Genomic DNA, 20,971 nt, shown 5'->3' with positions numbered 1-20,971 from the left:
GAAAAATTCCATATTTCAGCTTTAAACATCACCTGTAAATGTACTTTTAAAATAAATTAAAAAAAAAAAAACCAACAAAATTGACAATATTAAACTTTATTTATTCTACTGAAAAAAAATATTGAACCCCCTTGGGGCATCATATAAAACATTTCTTATTTACAGCTTTGCATTGCTATTGAAAATATACGGTACCATATCTTCCACAATTACAACTTTAAAGCTTGTCTGTAATCAGTTTTCATATCCTCTCCTTCAAAAAAAAAGGCATCGCGTCAACATGTATTATTACGAAAGTACCATGATAAACCTAAAAGAAAACTAATCAGGGAAAAACATGTTCACTCGTGTAACAACAGAACAGTTTTCGCAATAGAAAGTGCATGAACACATAAAACACAGCAGAAATACCGTACTCCTTTAGTAAGATGATCAATATGTAGAAATGTCAGGAAGAACTTGCTAGTTGTGGACTTTGCCAATGCACTGACAGGTACGTTGAATTCCAAACAACAAGATGGCTGTCAAATGTTTGACATTTTAGAACAGAACTAACATGGAATGACTGATTCTGAAAGGACTAAGCTTTCAGCCTTGAACATCTGCTTGGATGGAAACAGGAAGGCTTAACATCATACAAACGTCCCACTGACACGTCTGTCATCTCTACGGCTCTGTTTCTCTGCTCCTCAGAACCTTTAAAAGAGGAGATGAAGCCATTGGACCGGGGTCCAGTCCACTCTCTTCCGTCTCTCTGCTCCACAGCGACCGCTGTCCTCAAGAAAACTTAGACGTCGCGTCAACCTGGATGCAACAAAACACCCCCGGTCATCTAAGGTTAACCAAAAACTTCTATCCACATACATGAAAAAATATCAAATATATCTGAGCAAATAATCTTTATTCTAATAAGAGATTTTTGTGTACTTGCTATAGCACTTTGGACATCTTTGGATGATAGAAATAATAACAGAACTGAATGATGTAACATGAATGGAACTAAAAGCATGAATAAAGGGGTTGGAGGGGTGGAGCTCATTAAGACATATTGAGTAGAATTGTAAGGCACACTGGAGAATGGGTTCAGCATTGAGCCTCCTGCTCACCTCAGAGTAGGCAGGGGGAGGGGGATATGGTTGCTCTGGCGCCCACATGAAAAGTCCATCCTCATCCTCATCGCAATCGTCCAGCAGTGGTGTGAGGGGGCTGTCCACGCGCAGGTCACGATGAATGTTACTGTAGCTAGGGGGTGCTGAGGGGAGTGACACCCAGCTGGCTGATGGGCTGCCAAGTGACTCCGCCTGGCTGCTCATGCTGTTGGTGCGACTGCCAAAACCACTGAACGGGATGGTACCAATAACCAGAGGCAACTCTATAAACAACTTGTCACTGCCCGGGATGTGGATGGAAATCTGCAAGCAGCAAAGGAGAGGAGAGCGGAAGGAAGAGAGGGAGAGAGGAAAAGTGGGAGTTGAGGAATCAAGTTGGAGTTAAAAGCTTAAAGGTTTGTTAAACATTGATCTTTGCATTCCCTGTCTTGGTCCTCTGCATTTTGGGTGCTGCTGATCAGAACAACAAGGTCTATGGTTCTGACATCATGCTGATGTCAGAACATCATCAGCATGCTGCTCACCATGAGGGTGTAGTCCACTCTGATAATGTCACATCCCTTCAGCGATGGCTTCAGTTTGGGCACGCGGATGCTCTTCCCCTGCCACATGTCACACATGTCTGGGATAATGTGGTTCCCGCGCACTGAGGATAGTTTTTCGTGTAGCACCTTGGTGCGCCCGTTGGCCAGGTAGGTGTGTTTGGCCACAATAGCAGCCTTAGGCACCACAATGCGAGAACAGGTGTTCTCAAACTTGGCGTTGACATAGATTTCCTCACCCTCACAGAAACCCTTTCTGTCAATCCTGGCACTGATGGACACCTGACCGTCTGGAATGAACATAATGGTCACCTTCTTCTCTTTACTACCTGCTGCTGGTGCCTGGAGGAAAGAGAGGACAGAGAAGAGAAGAGGAGATGATGAGTTGGCAGGATGAAACAGCCATTTCCATAGAGCTCCTGGTAAGTGAACTGGTTTTTCAAAATCGAGTAGTTTAGAGGATCCTACCAGCAGGTCAGGGGTGTTGACATCCAGTGGCTCCTCCACCTCAAACTCTCTCTCACAGTGCAAGGCATGCTGGGAAGGCCTCTCCATCACAGCGCGCACATAGTAACGCACGCAGCCAAACTTCCCCTTGTAGGAGGAGACCAAGTGTCTGTGTACAATTTAAGGACCTTGTTTGTCAGTATGAATACACAAACCTGCATCTGGTAATTGTTTCAGTTGATTTATGGAGAAAATGCTCACCCGGGAGAAGGCAGCTCAAAGCCAAACATGAACTCGTATCTGGTTCCTGGTCTGAGCAAGATGCAGCCATCTCCATCTGTGGGGCACAGTTAAAAGATGTTTGAGGTGTGAGGATTTAATTAGCTTCTTACAAATTCAAACATTTTGACAGCTGTTTACACTTTAAATGCCATTAACACCTTTCAACATGTTTTATACACATCAAAGTATTTAGCCCTATAAACAATCTCCACAGTAAGAGTTACCTACAGTGCATCTTAAAATAAGGTAAAGATGCTTTGAAAATTAATCCAACTAAAGAAATTCCGGCTGAGGCTACAGGGACTGAAATGAAGCTAGTGGGCATGCTCCTGCTTTAGGGTCTAGTTTTAACTGTTATGACCTGTGGGCTGTCCGTCCAGGTGAAGCGTCTCCTCGTATTTCAGGTACTCCATTTCCTCCCGGCATCTCTGCTTCCCCTTGGCGTACTCTACCTTGGCGCAACCCGCTCCGAAGACCCGGATCGCGGACACCCGGGTCGGCTCCAACACCTCCACCAGGATCTCCCCCGCCACCTTATCCCCGCTGTGGTAAAAGCAGCGGTTCGGGTCCCGGAACCGAACTTCGAAAGTCTTCAGCTTCTTGACCGTGAGAACCATTCTGACCGGAAACGCGAAGCGGGGATAAAATGAAAGAGTGAAAACGCTCTTTTGTCGTCTCGGTAAGGACGGACTGTTGTGCGCACGTTTTACTTTCTGTCCAGCCGCTCCGTTCACTCCCGTCTTCTCTTCGCCGAGTGACTTTATACCGTGCCGGGCCGCGCGCCCCGGTGTCGTCTTACTGCGCACGCGGCTGGTAAGTGAACAGACCGGATGTTCCTGGCAGACGCTCTGTGATTGGTCCAGATTTGCTGTGTGTGTTAGCCTCAGCCAACCGGAGTCCAAGCGGGGCGCGTGGACACCTCATGGCTGGGCGGCGCTGCGCGAGACGCCTTGCCATAATCGCGAAGTAATAATAACTTCCTAATAATGTTAACTCACTAATATTAACTTCACAACAACGTCCTGATAATATTAACTTCATATTAACTCCGATTTATTTCACAGTTTTCATCATAAAAACCGGTTCACATTTAACTTTAGATGTTTATGTTTACGGTTCGTTTACTGTAAGCCTGCCCAGCTTTTCTCCCACAGCCCAAAATAATGTCTCCTGAGCGCAACATGGCAGCAAACTGTAACCTGGTAAAGTTGTTATCGTAACTTAAAGACAAACTGCTGCCAGGAAAAGCGAGGCTTTGAATAGGCGACTTCAGGTTGAGGTAAATCTATTCCCAGTCTCAGTCTTTCTTTCCCACTCTCCGTCCTCTGTAGAACGCAGTGATTTGTGTTTTATGTGGGTTTATTTTCAGTGGCAGAAAGGAAAGAAAAAAAACGCAAAACAAAACAAAAACTCAGATTTTGGGAGCAGCTGTCTGACCTTTATTTGCCAGGATGAGGTACTCAGCAGCACACACTGCCCCCTGTTGGAAACAGCCGGTGTTGACATACAATAAGATAAGTTTTGCGTGACTGGGGGATGTATTGGACCCCTGATGGAAAAAAATAGGCACTGAAATCAAACGTAATATTTTATTAAAAACATTAAGATGTTTCATGACACTCGAGCAGCTCACAGCAGTACCACGTTTTCTGACATTTATTGCCAGATGAGTCGAATACTTTGTAAAAATTCAAGAGTAAAGATTCAATACTTTATTGCCATATGAACAACATTGGTTGGAATTTGTCTTAATGAGCTCACTTAAACAAAAACACATAGAACCACTCACTTATGAAGCACATAATGCATCAATCCAAGATAAATAAATAGATAAAATCCAAGCCATAAAATAAAATGATTATGAAAGCATAAAACAAATGGGTAGAATAAAATAAACTCCAACACATAACAACACCAAACACTAGCACCTGTGGGGAATTAGCAGCAACAGCTAATGACCACTAGATAATAATAATAATAATAATAATAATAATAATAATAACCTCATTCTAACCCTAGGCCCAAGGACCTCATTCTAACTCTAGGCCCAAGGAATGGGCCTGGTTATTATGTTGTATTATAGCATGACGTTAAAGGAAATTTGTATTATAATAATTATAATTATAATAATAAAAAATAATAGTAATAAAAATGGATGAAGTGCTTCAACTGCATAAGTTCACAATTGCATCCCTTATTTTAATCCCTTTTATATTATTGACAGTTTACTGTGTGAAGACGCATATTTACCAAATCAACAATTTTCACAAAATATTCACATCTTGACTCTGTAAGGTACTTGAATGATGCCTTCAGGTGGTGTTTGAAGAACTGAAAATACAAATTGCATACCAACAACCATACAACACAGGAAAATCTTGGACAGAGAATAGTTTTAAAAAGCGCTGGATTCTCCTCTGTATCATTGCCCCGGTACAGCAAACTGGTAGTTAAATCTTTAAGAACCCAGCCTCGAGTTTGGATGTGTGTGCTGAACCGGTCACTGGCTATGTTAGATTCTGTGTGGATAGCTGTATCCCAGTATGGTCTACTTGCTCCTTCCCTAACCAGACGCCCTGGATTAACAGCGGCCTTCACCTGAGGTTTACCACTGCTTTTAAATCGGGTGACAAAGAATGCTACAAAAAAATCCATGTATGACTTGAGGAGAGCCATCAGAGCCGCTAAAAGACAATATAGGCACAAACTGGAAAATGATACAGTACCACAGCCACTGTAGTCATTTTCCAGTTTGTCCCTATATTGTATTTTTTCATGGCAAAAATCAAATATTGACACCCCCCCCCACCACCTGCATTTCTCATTCCGAAGCCAAATTTTCCCATGACATCTTCATTGCCACCATTTCCTTCTCCCATGTGTCTATTCAAGTCTGCTCCAATAAAAACTCTTTCATCCCCCGGTATGCCTGCCATTACATTGTCCAGTTGTCTCTGGAAATTCACCTTTTCTTCCTCATCGCAACCAACCTGTGGTGCATATGAACTTGGTATATTTGCCAGATGTCCACACAAATCCAACCTCATCCAAATCAGCTTATCCGATTCCCTCTTTACTTCTATGACTTTCTGTTGTAGCTCTCCGTCTAGGATTATTCTCAAACCATTCCTTTTACCGTCTGTCTCATGGCGGTATATCTGATAGTCTCTCTTGCCTTGCTTCATTTCCACTTTGCGTCCTGAACACACATCGGTTGTATTCTTCTCCTGTTCATCATGTCTACCATTTCTCTCCCTCTGCTTGTCATTGTCCCAACATTAAGTGTGGCTGTTCTTAAGTCTTTCTTCTTCAGTTGCCCTTCCTGACACAACCACTAACCCTATGGACAGCAGCACAGGTAAAGCGCTGGATGCCATCCCAGTATTCATAGACTTACGCCCATACCTGTTGCCTGTAAAAGACAATATAGGGACAAACGTGGAAAGGACTACAGTGGATGTGACTCGCGGCCCATTTGGAAGGTGACTGCAGGTGATTACAGACTATGAATCTACACCCAGTGTGCCTCTCAACACCTCTGCCTCTCTCCTGGATGAGCCGAACAACTTTTATGCCCGTTTTGAAGCTCACAACTTGGACCCAGTGACAGCAGCACAGCGCCCACCCGATGATCTACAGGTGACAGAGACTGATGTGAATAAAACTTTTAAAGGGCTCGTAAAGCTGCTGGCCCAGACGACATCCCTTCTCATGTCCTCAAGGCATGTTACACTGAGCTATTTTGGGTTTTTACTGACATTTTTAACCTGTCCCTGTCATTGTGTGTAGTTCCACTTTGTTTTAAGAAAACCACCGTTGTGCCTGTACCCAAGAAAACACCCGTCTCTTGCAGTAATGATTACCAGGGTGTTGTTTTGACCTGGAAAAACTGGTTATATCACATATAAATGTAACATTCCTGTTACCCTTGTCCCAATACAGTGTGCCTGCTGTTCCAACAGATCTGTATATGATGCTATCTCACTTGCTTTGCGTACTGCTTTAGTACACCTTAAAAAGAAACGTACCTATGTATGTCAGAATGTCGTTTATTGATTACAGTTCTGCTTTTAATATAACTGTACCAAAAAACTGGTGTTAAAATTCAGAAGTCTATTTGATTTCCTGACAGGCAGGCCCCAGACTGTTGAGAATAGGTAAAACATAGTCATCCACATTAGTTCTTAGGACCGGCACACCTCAGGGCTTCTGTCTCAGTCCCCTATTGTAGTCTGTTTACACATGACTGTGTTGCCATATATGACAACAGCATCATTAAATTTGCAGATGATGCCACAGTGATTGGACTAATAAGTGACAGTGATGAGAGAGCCTATAGGAGGAAAGTGTAAGATTTAAGCACACGATGCCATGATAACAACCTCTCTCTAAATGTCAATAAGACAAAAGAAATCATTGCTGACTTTAGAAAGATCATAGAGGGAATCCCTTTCCTATTTTCATCAACGGGTCATGTTACGGACATGTTTTGGGGTCTTCATTCCCCTTCCGTTCCATCTTTTGTGCAGAGCTGATTGTAAACATGAGATGCCACAGCTATGCTTATTATGTGTTGTACGCTGGGTGACGCCTGTGACATTAAAAAAAAGAAGAAGGAAGAAACTACAAATCCCAGTGCAGCAGGGTTCCTGAGTGTGACGTCACGTCCTGCCCATTCGTTTGGCGGGAAGGGCTGATTGATAATTGGTCACCGCCGGCGGGCACAAGGCGAAAAAGACGTTGGGCAACTGTGGCGCACGCTCAGCGGAAGCAGCTGCGTTTTTTCTACACCCCTCTCTCTCCACCTAAACTTGAACACCATCCACACGAACAGGACTGGCCGCTCTCGGGGGCTGGGATTGCGTTATTCGGACCACTGAGACGGAGACGTCCTCGCGGGGGTCTCGAACCGCAGTGACGTAAGCATAGCTGCCAGTTTACTCGCCTCTGTTTCCATATCGGCTCTGTCTGGTTTCTCTCTCTCTTCGTTTCACGCTGTGCTTCTGCAGTGGCAAGCTCCGGCTGGGGGCTTGTCGCGGCTGTACCATAACGGTCATCTTTTCAAACTGAGGACAGTTTTAGATTTCTGTGTTTACACACCAGACACCCTGATGTGGTCTCTCAACATCAATTGCATCCTCTAGAACAGTGGTTCTTCAACCTTTTTGGGGTCCTGGACCCCCTGCGTATTTTTGATCTACCCTGAGGACCCCTCCACCTGATCTTGGGGGAGGGGGGTTGCAACTTGATAGAAACAGTAGAAACTGCATTTTAAATTGCATTATAGCATTTATTCACTCTTTGGGGCAAAAATAAGAGCTTTCAGTTGTAACTTAGATATAGTTAACAAAACAGAATTCTTATGCAGTAACTTTCAGATATATGTAACAAAACAGAATATGTATTCAGTAACTTTCAGATATATGTAACAAAACAGAATATGTATTCAGTAACTTTCAGATATATGTAACAAAACTGAATATGTATTCAGTAACTTTCAGATAGATGTAACAACAGAATTTTTATGCAATAACTTTTAACAATGCAAACGGGAGCGAGATCTCTTATTAAAATACAATAAATGACACTTGTGAAACAGATGTAATTAGAGAAAAAAGTCCTGTTACCCTTTATAGTTTAGGTAGAGAAAGGTCTCAGTCACATTTGAGTAAAATAATCCTATTTCTATAAATGTCATAGGATCTTTTTTTTAAAGATATTTTATTTTCACGGACCCCTTGCAATTACACCACGGACCACCAGGAGTCCGCGGACCCCCGGTTGAGAAACACTGTTCTAGAAAGAACAGCAGAGACTGTATTTTCTGAGGCGTCTCGAGTGTCGGTAAGAGTACATGAGCTTTTGTCGTGGTGCCACTGATGAGGGTGTCTTGGCAGGCTGTATCACAGTGTGGTTTGGCAGCCTGACTGCTCAGGACTGCAGACTGCCAACGGACTTAAAAGACAGCAGCAAACCCCATTGGCATGGAACCACCACAACTTCATGATATTTACACCACTCGCTGCAGAAGGAAATCCCAAAACATCATTAAGGACACCGGCCACCCTGCTCGTGTCCTGTTCTCGCTCCTTCCACCTAAAAACCACTACCGGAGCACCAAATCCCACACCACCCGTCTCAGTAGTACTTTCTTTCCACACACAGCTGACTATATAATGTATGAATTCACTGTGTCTATATGGGTACGTAGTGGGGTTTTTTTGTGTTTTTTTGGGGGGGGGGTCCTTGTGTCCTTTGTGTTAAAGCAGAGAGCTACAGCACAAGAATTTCATTGTATTCCGATAAACATGACAAAGCTGAAATTGAACTTTTAATCCTTCACGGTGGCGCAGTGTTTAGCGCGATCGCCTCCCAGCAAGAAGGTCCTGGGTTCGAGCCCCGGGGTAGTCCAACCTTGGCAGTCGTCCCGGGTGGTCCTCTGTGTGGTGTTTGCATGTTCTCCCCGTGTCTGCGTGGGTTTCCTCCGGCTGGTCCGGTTTCCTCCCACAGCCCAAAAACATGTAGGTCAGGTGCATCGGCCGTACTACATTGCTCCTAGCTGTGTGTGTGTGTGTGTGTGTGTGTGTGTGTGTGTGTGTGTGTGTGTGTGTGTGTGTGTGTGTGTGTGTACAGACCCCTTTCCCAGTAAGTAACCACAACTAGAAGGACTAAGATAGCGCGACCCTGCAGAAACAAAGATCATGTCGGGAGGGCGGTTTGATTCTCACATTCAGCATCACGCCATCTTGTCTGACGTGTTACTGATAACATGACGTCAGTGGGTTTTTTTTCTTTTCTTAAACGTCATGTCCTCCTGACACAAGGACACGTACCACGTGTGATGTCGGAGCGAGTCTGCCGGTCTCCCAACGCTTTACCACCTGGCGGGGCACAATCCATCTTCCAACCTGTTTAAAGCAGCAAGAAAAACACGCGACTACCACTATGTTGCTTTATTTTTCTTTTATTTCTGGTTAAACAGATTCATTTATGTCCCTGATTTCGTTTTGCGTGTCTTTCCTGACTACCCTGAAGAGCATAGTGTGTGTGTGTGTTGGGTTGATTCTAATCTTTGTGACATTGTCACTAGAAGCATTTATCGCATAGATTCAACTTTTGGGGGGGGGTTCCCCCCCTTTTCTCCCCAATTGTACTTGGACAACGCTGCTCCACCCCCTCAGCCAATCCGAGGAGGGCTGCAGACTACCACATGCCTCCTCAGATACATGTGGAGTCGCCATAACTTTTTTTTTTCACCTGACAGTGAGGAGTGTCGCCAGGGAGGATCACGCTGTTCCCCCTCCCCCCTGAACAGGCGCCCCGACTGACCAGGGGAGGCGCTAGTGCAGCAACCAGGACACATACCCACGTCCGGCTTGCGATATTATGAACCCTACATAGCCCTCGCCAAAATCCCGTACCCTGTCCCAAATCTCGCGAACGGACGCCGGATTTCCGCTGCGTTGCTAAGGAAACAATCAACTATCAACTCGGTGCGAAGCAAAGCTAACGTTAGCTACCTTCAATTTTGTAATTTTGTATTTTTCGCAATTTTGGACAGCTGGCTGCTTTTGTAATTTTGGACTGCTGGCTGTCAACAACAGAACGGAGGTAAGTAACGTTAGTTGTCTGAACATGAACATATATCTAATAAATAGACTTTCTCACATTTAAGAAAGCTGATCAGTAAGTTGTTACCTGTGTATAAATGTAAAAGTCATATTACTACAATATAGGAGCTCGTTTTGTTTGTAGTCATGATAAGGGGTGAAGTATCCTATGCTCAAACGTGGAGCAAGCAAAGATTGAGTTAAAAACGTTAATGTTGATTGTGGATAACTTAGACAGGTTAAATTGTGGGTGTACAGCGTTTCCTTGATGAGCGCTAACCCCATAACAACATATTTTCGCGTTGCTACGGTGGCGCACACGTGACAAAGCCAGAAACGGGATTTTGGCGAGGCCTATGTAGGGTTCATAATATCGCGTCCGGCTTCCCACCCGCAGACGCGGCCAATTGTGTCTGTATGGGCGCCCGACCAAGCCGGAGGCAACACGGGGATTCGAACCCGACATCCCCGTGTTGGTAGGCAACGGAATAGACCGCTACGCCACCCGCACGCCGCGTACATTTAAACTTGACCATCGCTGTAAATGATCAAACAAATGAGGCTTCACTTATTTTCACGACGCTTCGGACATTTCCAATCCCAGTATGTGCTGGTCTGGATGAACACCATGTCGTTATTTCAGAAATCATTCAATCTCACATCAATCCTCCCTTCGTTTAAAAGAAGGCTTTAAATAAGTTAACATCACATTCAACAAGTACAAGCAGGACTTCCTGTTACACATAGTTTACTTCCTGTGTCACATCCCGGTCTAAGCGATCTACTTCCTACTTTGGTACATTAATGTATCGTAAAAGAGCAAATGTGACCCACCGAGGGTCTCCCTGATGCCCGGACGCGGAGCAGCGCAAACGGACGACGGCGTGATTTGGTTTCGCGCCGCTGCTGATGACGAATCAGGGGCCTCGTGTGTATCAGCCGTTACCGTCGGCAACTTTGTGCGTAGACACCCACGGGATTTGTGAGCCCTGAAGTTTGTCTCGGAGGTCAATCTCGCGCCGGGGTAACCCCTGAACTTAGACGCCGATTGGCCGATGTCTTTGCAGGCCTGGGGCGATTGCTCGTTGCAAATACCCATCATGCTTTGCCTTTAACTGTCAGACAAACTTGAGGGTTAAAAATTCCATGGGTGTGTAGGCACACAATTGCCCATAGTAACGGTTGATACGTGAGCCCCCCCCCCCCCCCCGTGAGGAAACAGCTGATTTGATGGATGAGTTGGGACGTCCTCCTCCAGCAGAAACAACACGTCTGCTCCAAGAGGGGGTGTAGTATGTTTAGGTCTGTCTAAAGCAGAAAAATGAATTTCAAACTTAAGGCACTGAAAATGTTTTTTTAAAAAAAAGAAGCCCAAAATCATTTGGTGTGTTGAAAAATAATCTTCTGATTTCTCTGCGGCCGTCCAAGACATTAACGTCCTGATTGACGGTATTGGCTTAGACTTCCTGAAGGCATGAAGACGTCATTCTGTCACTTCCGGCCAAAACATTCGTTTATTTATACAGGGAGTCATTGTGCATCATTAACTCTGTAAAATATTCAAAGTTTTCACTAGCTAAGGAACCTTTTCAATCGTTTTGTAAGAACGTAGATGAGTACTCATCTACATTCTAGTAGTACTAGTAGTGGTAGTACTACTAATAGTAGTACCACTACTACTACTGCCACTACTAGTACTACCAGTAGTAGATGAATTGGTGACATATGACTTTCACACTGGCAGCGAATCTGGAGAAGGTTTTTTTGTTTTGCTCCTTAAACAGCGACTCACATTCTGAAGCCTTTAAATGTCGAGGTACTCTAATTTTAACTTAAATCAATTTGTGTGTTTTTAACTATTTAATACCTCTTCTATTTACATCACTTTTATTTATAAGCACAACTACATATACATATGTCTTTGTATTATTACATTTACTTGGCTCATTTCTCATGCCCAAGTTTGATAGTCATGGTTTGGAGAACTTGTTGACTGTGTATTTACATATATATGTTCCATATGACGTTTGTAACAACACACGTATGTAACAATACAACATGTATGAAACGGTGTACTGCTGAAAATCATTGACAATGTTCCTGATGTTGGGTTTGATTCCTATCAGCCACCTGGCAGCAGAAGAAAGTTTCATCTGAATAGATATTATTATTATTGTTGTAGTTGATGATGATGATGATGATAACAACTTTGGCCTGACCTCTGACCTTTGAGTTTCTAAATGAAAGTTTGGGTTCCACCTGACAGATGGATGGACAGGGGGAAGTTGAGAGAGATGGGAAAATGTCAAAAGATTCTATTTTAAATTTCTTTCCTTTCATTTTCACACATGAATCGATAAATAGGAGCGGGCTGCTCCTCAGTCTGTCCTCCCATCATTCAGTGGAGCAAACCGTCATTCACGGAGTCGTCTTCTTTCCTCTCCTCTCTCTCCTCCTTTCTTCTCCTCCACTCCAGGGTCACCTGTTCATCTTCTCGTCAAACCTAAAGAGAGGTTCGTGTGGGTGAGGTGGGTGTAAAGCTTTTAAGACCAGTATAACAGACCAGTATAACAGGCCAGTAAAAGCAGTCTAGTAAAACAGACTAGCAAAAACAGACCAGTAAACAGACCGGTAAAAGAGACCAGTACCAGTAAACAGACCAGTACAACAGTCCAGTGAAGTGGACCAGTAACAGAACAGAATAGACTTTGTCATTTGTACATACTACATACAATGAAATGTGTTCTCTGCATTGAACCCATCCTATTGTACAGGAGCAGTGGGCAGCTGCAGCACCCAGGGACCAACTCCAGCTCTTCTTTCCATTGCCTTGCTCAGGGGCACAGACAGGAGTATTAACACGGTGAGAGCAATTCATATTTGCTGTTTGCTTACTTTTAATCTTTGACCATGTGTGACCTATACCATGTTTAACTTTATTTTACACTGCTTATATAGATGCTTAAAGTCCACGTGTAGCAGAACAACAGTAGTCTTATAAGGTGTCTTCTGTGTTGGGTGATAGCAGAGGAATGTGTGGGAGTCTCACTGAGTGTAGCGAGTCTGTACACACTAACTGGAGAAGTGGCCTTGGTGGGATGAGAGTTGGAAGGCATGAGAAAAGGAGGAGACGAACAGACAACTGCCCTATCAGAGAGACAGTACTGTGCTGATCGGCGTGCGTTCAAGCATCTAGGCTTTTGCGTCATGTTCATGAACATATATTACTACTACTACTACTTTCGGCTGCTCCCGTTAGGGGGCGCCACAGCGGATCATCCGTTTCCATCTCTTCCTGTCCTCTGCATCTTCCTCTGTCACGCCAGCCACATGCATGTCCTCCCTTACCACGTCCATAAACCTCCTCTTTGGCCTTCCTCTTGCCTGGCAGCTCCATATTCAGCATCCTTCTCCCAATATACCCAGCATCTCTCCTCCACACATGTCCAAGCCATCTCAATCTTGCCTCTCTTGCTTTGTCTCCAAACCGTCCAACCTGAGTGGTCCCTCTTATGTAATCGTTCCTAATCCTGTCCTCCTTCCTCACTCCCAGTGCTCATGAAGATATATTAAGTGTGACAACACTGTAAGAGATTTTAGTCTCGCCCCTCGTGTAATGTCAGAGTGGAATTAAATAATTGCCACGACAGTTTGGGGGCTCGCCCGGGGAGCCTAACTCATATTCTTCTTTGACCCACTCTGCACTGATTGAATCTGGCCGGCCAGTCTGGTGAAGGGATTGGAAAATCGCCTAAGACCCAGGAAGTCTACCTCCCCTGAGGACAGCTCGTAGCCGACTCCCGGGGTTGGGAGGAGACGGTTGTGAGATTGTGGGGAAAGGAATTGTGTGATACGTCTTTTCATTTAACTGAGGATGTAGTGTGAAGACCACATGAAGACGTCTGAAGGTAAAGACATTCACTTAGGGGTGGTGACCCATCGGCAAAGGAAATGATAATGTCAATTGGATGGTCATGACAGGACATTTCCGGGTAAGGGTAGCTGCAGGTTAAACGAATGGGGGGGAGGAAAAAAGCAAACTTAACTGACAAATCTTGTCTGACAGAGGCAGAGGAAAATTAAGTGTGAAAGACGTGGTGACGATGCCTGTAAACCGCTTTCAATGTGGGGAAAAGAAATTTGGATCTCCTGAAACTGGTAGTTTTACTGTAAAACAGTTGCAAAAAAAACCCCCAAAAAAACAAAATCTGCAGGATAAGATGGAAAAGCATGAATGAGAAACGGGGAAACGAGAGACGAATTCCCGGCCACCATGGGATGGGGGACAACAAAGGCTGACCTTTTAGTCAGACTGACTAAAGTTTTCAGAGAAAACGGTCATCGAACACCACTGGACGGATAAAATGTCTCCCTGTGTGAGCAGCGGCTCAAGACCTGTTTCCTGGGAGGCATGGAGGAAGACAGCAGCCGCCAGGTATGCAAACCCTGTGGGCTGGGACAGAGGACGTTTGGCTGCTGTTTGGCTCCATGTTGAAAAGGATATGAAACTCGGAGACAAACGCACAACAAGCCAAAGCTCGGTGGACGAACAAGCTGCAAATGGCGCAGCTGGCACAGTTACAGACTCGGCAGAGCCCCAACGGAGGCAGAGGGAGAAGCAGAGGGCGGAGGTCCGAGTAGAGGACCCCCGCAATGCAGGCCCTCGAGACGGGGGATGTTGGAACTGTGGGGCCCCCGATCGTTGGGCAAAAGGCTGTACTGAAAGGCATCTGGGTGGCGTGGCGGTCTATTCCGTTGCCTACCGACACGGGGGTCGCCGGTTCAAATCCCCGTCTTACCTCCGGCTTGGTCGGGCGTCCCTACAGACACAACTGGCCGTGTCTGCGGGTGGGAAGCCGGATGTGGGTGTGTGTCCTGGTCGCCGCACTAGCGCCTCCTCTGGTCAGTTGGGGCGCCTGTTCAGAGGGGAGGGGGAACTGGGGGGAGTAGCGTGATCCTCCCACGCGCTACGTCCCGCTGGCGAAACTCCTCACCGTCAGGTGAAAAGAAGCGGCCGGCGACTCCACATGTATCCGAGGAGGTCATATAGTAGTTTGAAACGCTCCCCGGCTCAGCAGAGGGGGTGGAGCAGCGACCGGGACGGCTCAGAAGAGTGGGGTAATTGGCCAAGTACAATTGAGAGAGGGGGGGGGGGGTCAAAAAAAGACTACCAAACCAAGAAAGAGACGGGAACCTATTGGATACACATGTGGTGTGAACACCAAAAGTGAAGCGTGACTGGGGACGGGGACGGGGGAGATTTCGGAGTCTGGTGAAATGCACCCCCGACAACACACACACACACACACACACACACACACACACACACACACACACACGCACACACTGACAATGTAGGAGCATCAGGTGTTGCAGTGAGAGAATTAAAGAGAATTATCTGCCACGCCGTTGCGGGTCGTCACAGAAGACGGGGACAGGATGAAAGCCCCTTCCCTCTTCTCCGGATGTTGCCCTGTAAATCTGTTCGCCAGAGATCTGAAGTGCACTTTAAACGGTTGTGCCGACCCCCGCCGTAGCCCGGCTCCACTGGGACTGTAACTCAACGCCACCTGTGTTTGGTCAAAACACTTCACACCCAGTGGGAGGATTGAGGGCCGTGGGTCACCCGGTGTTCACAGGACCACAGGTGGGAGACTTTGTCTAGCAAAAAGGCAGGAGATCTTTTAAAAGGAAAGAAAAAGTAAAACGCTGAGCTCAAAACGAGCGGAAGCCAGGCTCAGACTTCGAACCCCTTTCACTAAGAGGCAGTTGGTGTCGTTTTTGGGGATGACGGGCCGCTGTAGACAGTGGATCTGTGACCGGTCATCCCTGAAGGCTCCACCATTAACTATTACGCATGGTCACAGACGAAAACCAACTGGCAATGTGATGTAGACAGAGGCTGCTGACGTAGCTCTCACGACTACCACGCCTAATTCAGGTCTGCCTGACCCAGACAGGCCATTCACACAGGCCATGGGTGGAGAAGGAGGTCTCATGACGTCTGTGTTGATAATGTAGAGACAGAGAGGAAAAACAAAAAGCTAAGTGCACATATTTAAATAACGTATGGCAGTCTGAGGACGGACGTCCTTGCCTGCCTGCCTGTGTGTTTCCTTTTTATGTAAAACTGCCACATGGGAAGGACCCTGTGTCAAAGGGGGGGGGGGGGTGGATGCAATAAACAAACGCTGGTTTACGAGAGGCTTCACGAATTATTCCCAGAATTTTTTGCTCAAAATGTTTAATTTGTTTGAAAAATAACGCCTCAAGAAAGCAAACCACACAAGCCTCGAGCCCCCCCCCCCAGACCACCTGCCCCCCCCCCCCCAGACCACCTGCCCCCCCCCCCCCCCGACCACCTGTTTGATCACCTGCAGATGGATTTCACTGAACTAACCCCACGTTAGGGAAAGAAATATCGGCTTGTGTTTCCTAAGTGGGTTGAAGTTTTCCCTACAGGAAAGGCAGATGCCTCCACAGTAGCAAAGATGCTAGTAAGAGAGATTATTCCCAGATGGGAATACCACGGAAAATCAGCAGTGATAACGGAATTCATTTTGTAAATAGTGCTGTTAAACAGCTTTCAAAATTTTGGGGTATTAATCTGAGGTAACATTGTGCCCGTCACCCACAGTGTGGTGGAGCACTACCGTTAGTGCTGATGGCTATGAGAGCGAGGGGGGGGGGGCTGCAACAGGTCTGTCGCCTTTTGAAATCCTCACAGACAGACCCATGAATACTGGAATAGCCCTTCTCCTGCAAAAGCGGGTCCTCAGCTCAGACCTCATGGAGGGTGTAATGCTTAACTGTTGAGTGCAGCTAAACTAAATGCTGAGTTCTACTCACATGCAGGTGAGGGCAGCACTTCCACAGCCAACAGAGGGTCAGCTGCACGACCTGAAGCCAGGAGATTGGGTGCTGATACGGGACCTAAAGAGGAAACACTGGAGGAGGCCCCATGGGCAGGGGCCTATACCAGGTGCTCTTGACCACACCTACAGCGGTGAAGGTGGAGGGGAGAGTCGGCTGGACACACGCCAGCCACTGCGAAGAGGTGCCACCCCTCGAGATATATACCCGATACTGAGGTAGATATCATCTTATTTGCCTTGTCTGAGTTCAATAAAGTTTGCAGGCTGCATGAGTTGGACCACGCAGTATTGTGGAAGGTATCTACATTTGAAACGGCAGTAAACGCAATGCTTCGATATTGTGTAGAGTTTCTGGCCGTGCCTGCTAACTGCAATAATGATATATGTGTGAGCCTATAACTGAACCAGAATACACCTATCGTATGGTAGCTGGGGTGTAGTCCGCCTCATGGAAATAGCAAATACAGCTGGTATTTTTAGGTTTTACAGTGTATATTTGCTCTAGGCGTATGTTCTCTACTAAGTCTTTGACTCACAACTGTTCATTTACTTGGCCTGTTGTGCGTGTGCCTGCCCTGCCTGATGTTTCTCTGTGTGTGCAAGACCCCGGTTATGAAATCACAGCAGACACTACCCGTAGTAATAGGACAGTAAAGCTAACGTTCAGTAAGCAACCCTACTGGCTGAAAAGGTCCATTTAATTTGTGGTGAGCAGGCTTAAAGCTGTCTCCCGAGAGAAACCCACGGTCGGTGCTACTTTGCAGTTTTAGTACCCTTAATCAGACAGGCGTCAGCATCAGAGTTATCATCCCTCCATCGCAAAGCTAAATTTGCCTTATCAACGGCTCAGCACACATTTGGCATATTGATACCCCTCGTGTGGTATATATGAAGCTCAGGAGGAGATCAAGTCACTCTCTGCTGTGTTCGAATGTCACATGGGCATCTGTACAGCCGCTGTTATAGCCACGGCGAGACGCTTAGATGATGTTGGACACACAGCAACAGAAAATAGGATGGCGTTGGACCTTCTGTTAGCCTCACAGGGTGTGTGTAAGGTGATCTCCACTGACCGCTATGCAGAAATTACTAGCAGCGATGCTGAAATATCGGGATTGAAACGTGATACTGAAGAAGGGGTGAAGGATTTACATAGTGTTCACGGGTGTGTTTGGCCCCTTGGCATCTGGGGGTGCATCATTCACGAGTACTCTGATTGTGGGTTATCCTGTTTTTGTCATTACTTGTATGATTATTGTGATCTGTAAATATTGTATGAAGACCGTACTTGACGCTGTACAAGTCAGATACTCTCCTGATCCCTGGGTTCCACCATACGATTGTGATGATGATGTGGATTTTAGCAAGTGTCTGCAGTGACCTCACTTGATAGAGTAGTTCCCCCAAATCCTCTCTTTTTATTTAGTTATTGGTTTCCTTTTCCTTATGTTAACGCTTACTTAGTTAATCTGTAACCAATCTACACACGTGTGTTATGAATACATATTTCCCTTTTATTATTTCATCATGAATCATTTCTTCATATTAGTGGGGTCTAAGTTGTGTTTCAAGAGGAATTTTGAGCATTCACATAGGTTTTTCCCCAAATGTCAACACTGGGGTCTTCGCAGTGTGTCTACTCAGATTAGTGTAAATAACTTCTCGAGTCTTTTACTTATTTCTGGTCAAGCGTGGGGTGAGATGTTCGACCGACCGGAGGAGGCGCCAGTGTAGCAACCAGGACACCTACCCACATCCAGCTTCCCACCTGCAGACACGGCCAGTTGTGTCTGTAGGGATCCCGACCAAGCCGGAGGTAACATGGGGATTCGAACCGGCGATCCCCCATGCTGGTAGGCAACGGAATAGACCGCTACGCTACCCGGGCACCAGCATCACGGTTATTATGTGTGAGGTAAGACGATCCCCAGGATGTACAACCACTGTCATGTTCTCATTTTGCTTCATCCAGACGATTTGTTATTGATTAAAAGTAATCAAAAAGGGGGGTTGTGGGGGCAATTCATACTTGGTTTGCTTACTTTGAGTCTTTCACCATGTATGACCTATACCATATTTAACTTTATTTTACACTGCTTATATAGATGCTTAAAGTCCACGTGTGGCAGAACAACAGTAGTCTTATAAGGTGTCTTCTCCAGGTGTACAGATAAAGGCCTACTGTTGGGTGATAGCAGAGGAACGTGTGGGAGACTCCCTGAGTGGAGTGAGTCTGTACACCCTAACTGGAGAAGTGGCCTTGGTGGGATGAGAGCTGGAAGACATGAGGTAAGGCCGGGAAGAACAGACAACTGCCCTATAAGAGAGACGGCACTGTATTGATCGGTGCGCATTCAAGCATCTAGGCTTGTGTGTGTGTCATGTTCATGAACATATATTAAAGTGTGACAATACCGTAATGCCCCTTTTCCACTGCATGGTACTGGCTCAACTCGACTCTATTCGACTCTACTCGCTTTACTTTTTGGGATTTTGTTTTCCACTGCAGATAGTATCCCCTCACGGCGAAGCCCTGCTGGTCATTTGTGGGCGAGTTGACTAGTTTTTTTTTTTTTTTAAAGATTTTAATTTATATTTAAATTATTTGTTTATAGTGGTATTGTCATGTCACCTTTCAGTATCAGCTCAGGTCACTTGGAACCTCGACGGAGGTGGTACCCAAAAAAAAGTACCTGGTACTTGGCCCCTTGGCATCTGGGGGCGAGTAGGGTTGAGTCGAGCCGGCACCATGCAGGGGAAAAGAGGCATAAGAGATTTTTGTCTCGCCCCTCATGTAATGTCAGAGTGGAACTGAGTAACTGCCATGACAAACCCTAACATGCATGTCTTTTTGATGGTGGGAGGAAACCCACACAGACACGGACGGGGAGAACACGCAAACTCCACACAGAAAGGACCTGGGATGACCTGCCTGGGGTTCGAACCCAGGACCTTCTTGCTGTGAGGCAACGGTGCTAACCACGAGGCCAGTAGCACAAACCAGTACAACAGTCCATTCCCCCCTCCTCTGTCGTGACCAGTCTTGGCGTTAAGTTCGACTCCACACTCTCAGTCCAAGCCTGTATCAAACACACCCGGGAGATTTCCTTCTTCACCTTAAAACCAGATCCAGACCGACTTCCCTGCCCTAACCTTCTCCCGACCTGATTATGGCAGAGCCTTCTCGCCGGTCTTCCAGTCAAATCTATCAGCCATCTACACCTCATTCAGAACAGTGCCACCAGAGTCCTCAGAAAAGTCAGCCCACAAAACCCCCGTACTCTCCTGGCTCCCAGTCCATTACAGGATCCATTTCAAAGTCCTCCTCCTGACCTAAAAAGCCTTAAATGGCTAAAGCCCCAGTTACCTCACTGACCTCACGCTCTCTCCGCTCTAGCTATTCCCCGCATCTCCACATCCCCCTACTCTTCCCCCCACGCCTCCCTCCCACGCTTTCTCAGAACTGCCCCTTCCATCGAGGTTTTTAAAACCCCTCTTTTATCCTTTTACTCTTTATTTTTTTCTCGTCTTTTATCTGTGAAGCGCTTAGACACGTGTCTCCACAGATGAGGCACTATACAGACTCAATTCAGAGGCGTCTGGGAGCTGGCAGGCTTTTGGGGAAAATGAGTCGGACATGTCAGCCGGGATGTGAGTAACCGTGAAGTCTCAGCCTGATGACTGAAGATTAAAATGTCTCCTCCTCTTCCTCGCTGGTGTTTTCTTGTGAAATTGGTGACTCTCACCCTTTCCCACCAGCAGCGAACCAGAACTCACCTCGCTGCATCTCACACACACACACACACACACCAAAAGCACCAGGCTGCTGGACAGCACTCATCTCGCTGTCAGTCCATGTCTACCAGTGAATTTCCCCTGACGGAAGAATAAAGTCACACACTGTGTGTGGTGATACCGCTCAGTGAGTGTGAAAACACTGAGTTCTTTGTAGGGTGTGTGTGACCATTTCTGCACACAGTGCAAACACATACATCTCCTGTCATATGACTTTGAAATGTGTTTAGTCGCACACTTCCTCACACCATCGTTACTTTATACAGCAGAAGCAGTCGGTGGTTCTTCTCCAGAACTTACTGACTGATCAG

At 46.0% G+C, this 20,971-nt stretch overlaps 1 protein-coding gene across 1 annotated transcript; it reads right to left on the bottom strand.

Annotated features, from left to right (window-relative positions):
• Nucleotides 1–80: 80 nt before the first annotated feature.
• LOC130117973 (thioredoxin-interacting protein-like) lies at nucleotides 81–3,158 on the bottom strand. The gene is made up of 6 exons (XM_056286259.1): nucleotides 2,742–3,158; nucleotides 2,360–2,435; nucleotides 2,120–2,267; nucleotides 1,634–1,993; nucleotides 1,107–1,412; nucleotides 81–804 (listed from the first exon to the last, which is right to left on the bottom strand). Exons 1-6 carry the CDS (start codon nucleotides 2,995–2,997, stop codon nucleotides 778–780), a joined length of 1,173 nt encoding a protein of 390 aa, XP_056142234.1. The 5' UTR covers nucleotides 2,998–3,158; the 3' UTR covers nucleotides 81–777.
• Nucleotides 3,159–20,971: the final 17,813 nt, after the last annotated feature.

Source organism: Lampris incognitus, chromosome 9 (genome assembly GCF_029633865.1).
Source record: "Lampris incognitus isolate fLamInc1 chromosome 9, fLamInc1.hap2, whole genome shotgun sequence".
Lineage (NCBI taxonomy): Eukaryota > Metazoa > Chordata > Actinopteri > Lampriformes > Lampridae > Lampris > Lampris incognitus.
The sequence above is the reverse complement of the archived record's forward strand: the minus strand, read 5'-3'. Positions and strand labels throughout refer to the sequence as shown.

Bases quoted from the DNA above. Each gene is read 5' to 3' on its own strand.
- LOC130117973 (XM_056286259.1), bottom strand. From the start codon at position 2,997: ATGGTTCTCACGGTCAAGAAGCTGAAGACTTTCGAAGTTCGGTTCCGG. The intron at 2,268-2,359 runs GTGAGCATTTTC...AATTGTACACAG, and splicing joins TTTGAGCTGCCTTCTCCCGG to ACACTTGGTCTCCTCCTACA. The intron at 1,994-2,119 runs GTAGGATCCTCT...TCTTTCCTCCAG, and splicing joins TCAACACCCCTGACCTGCTG to GCACCAGCAGCAGGTAGTAA.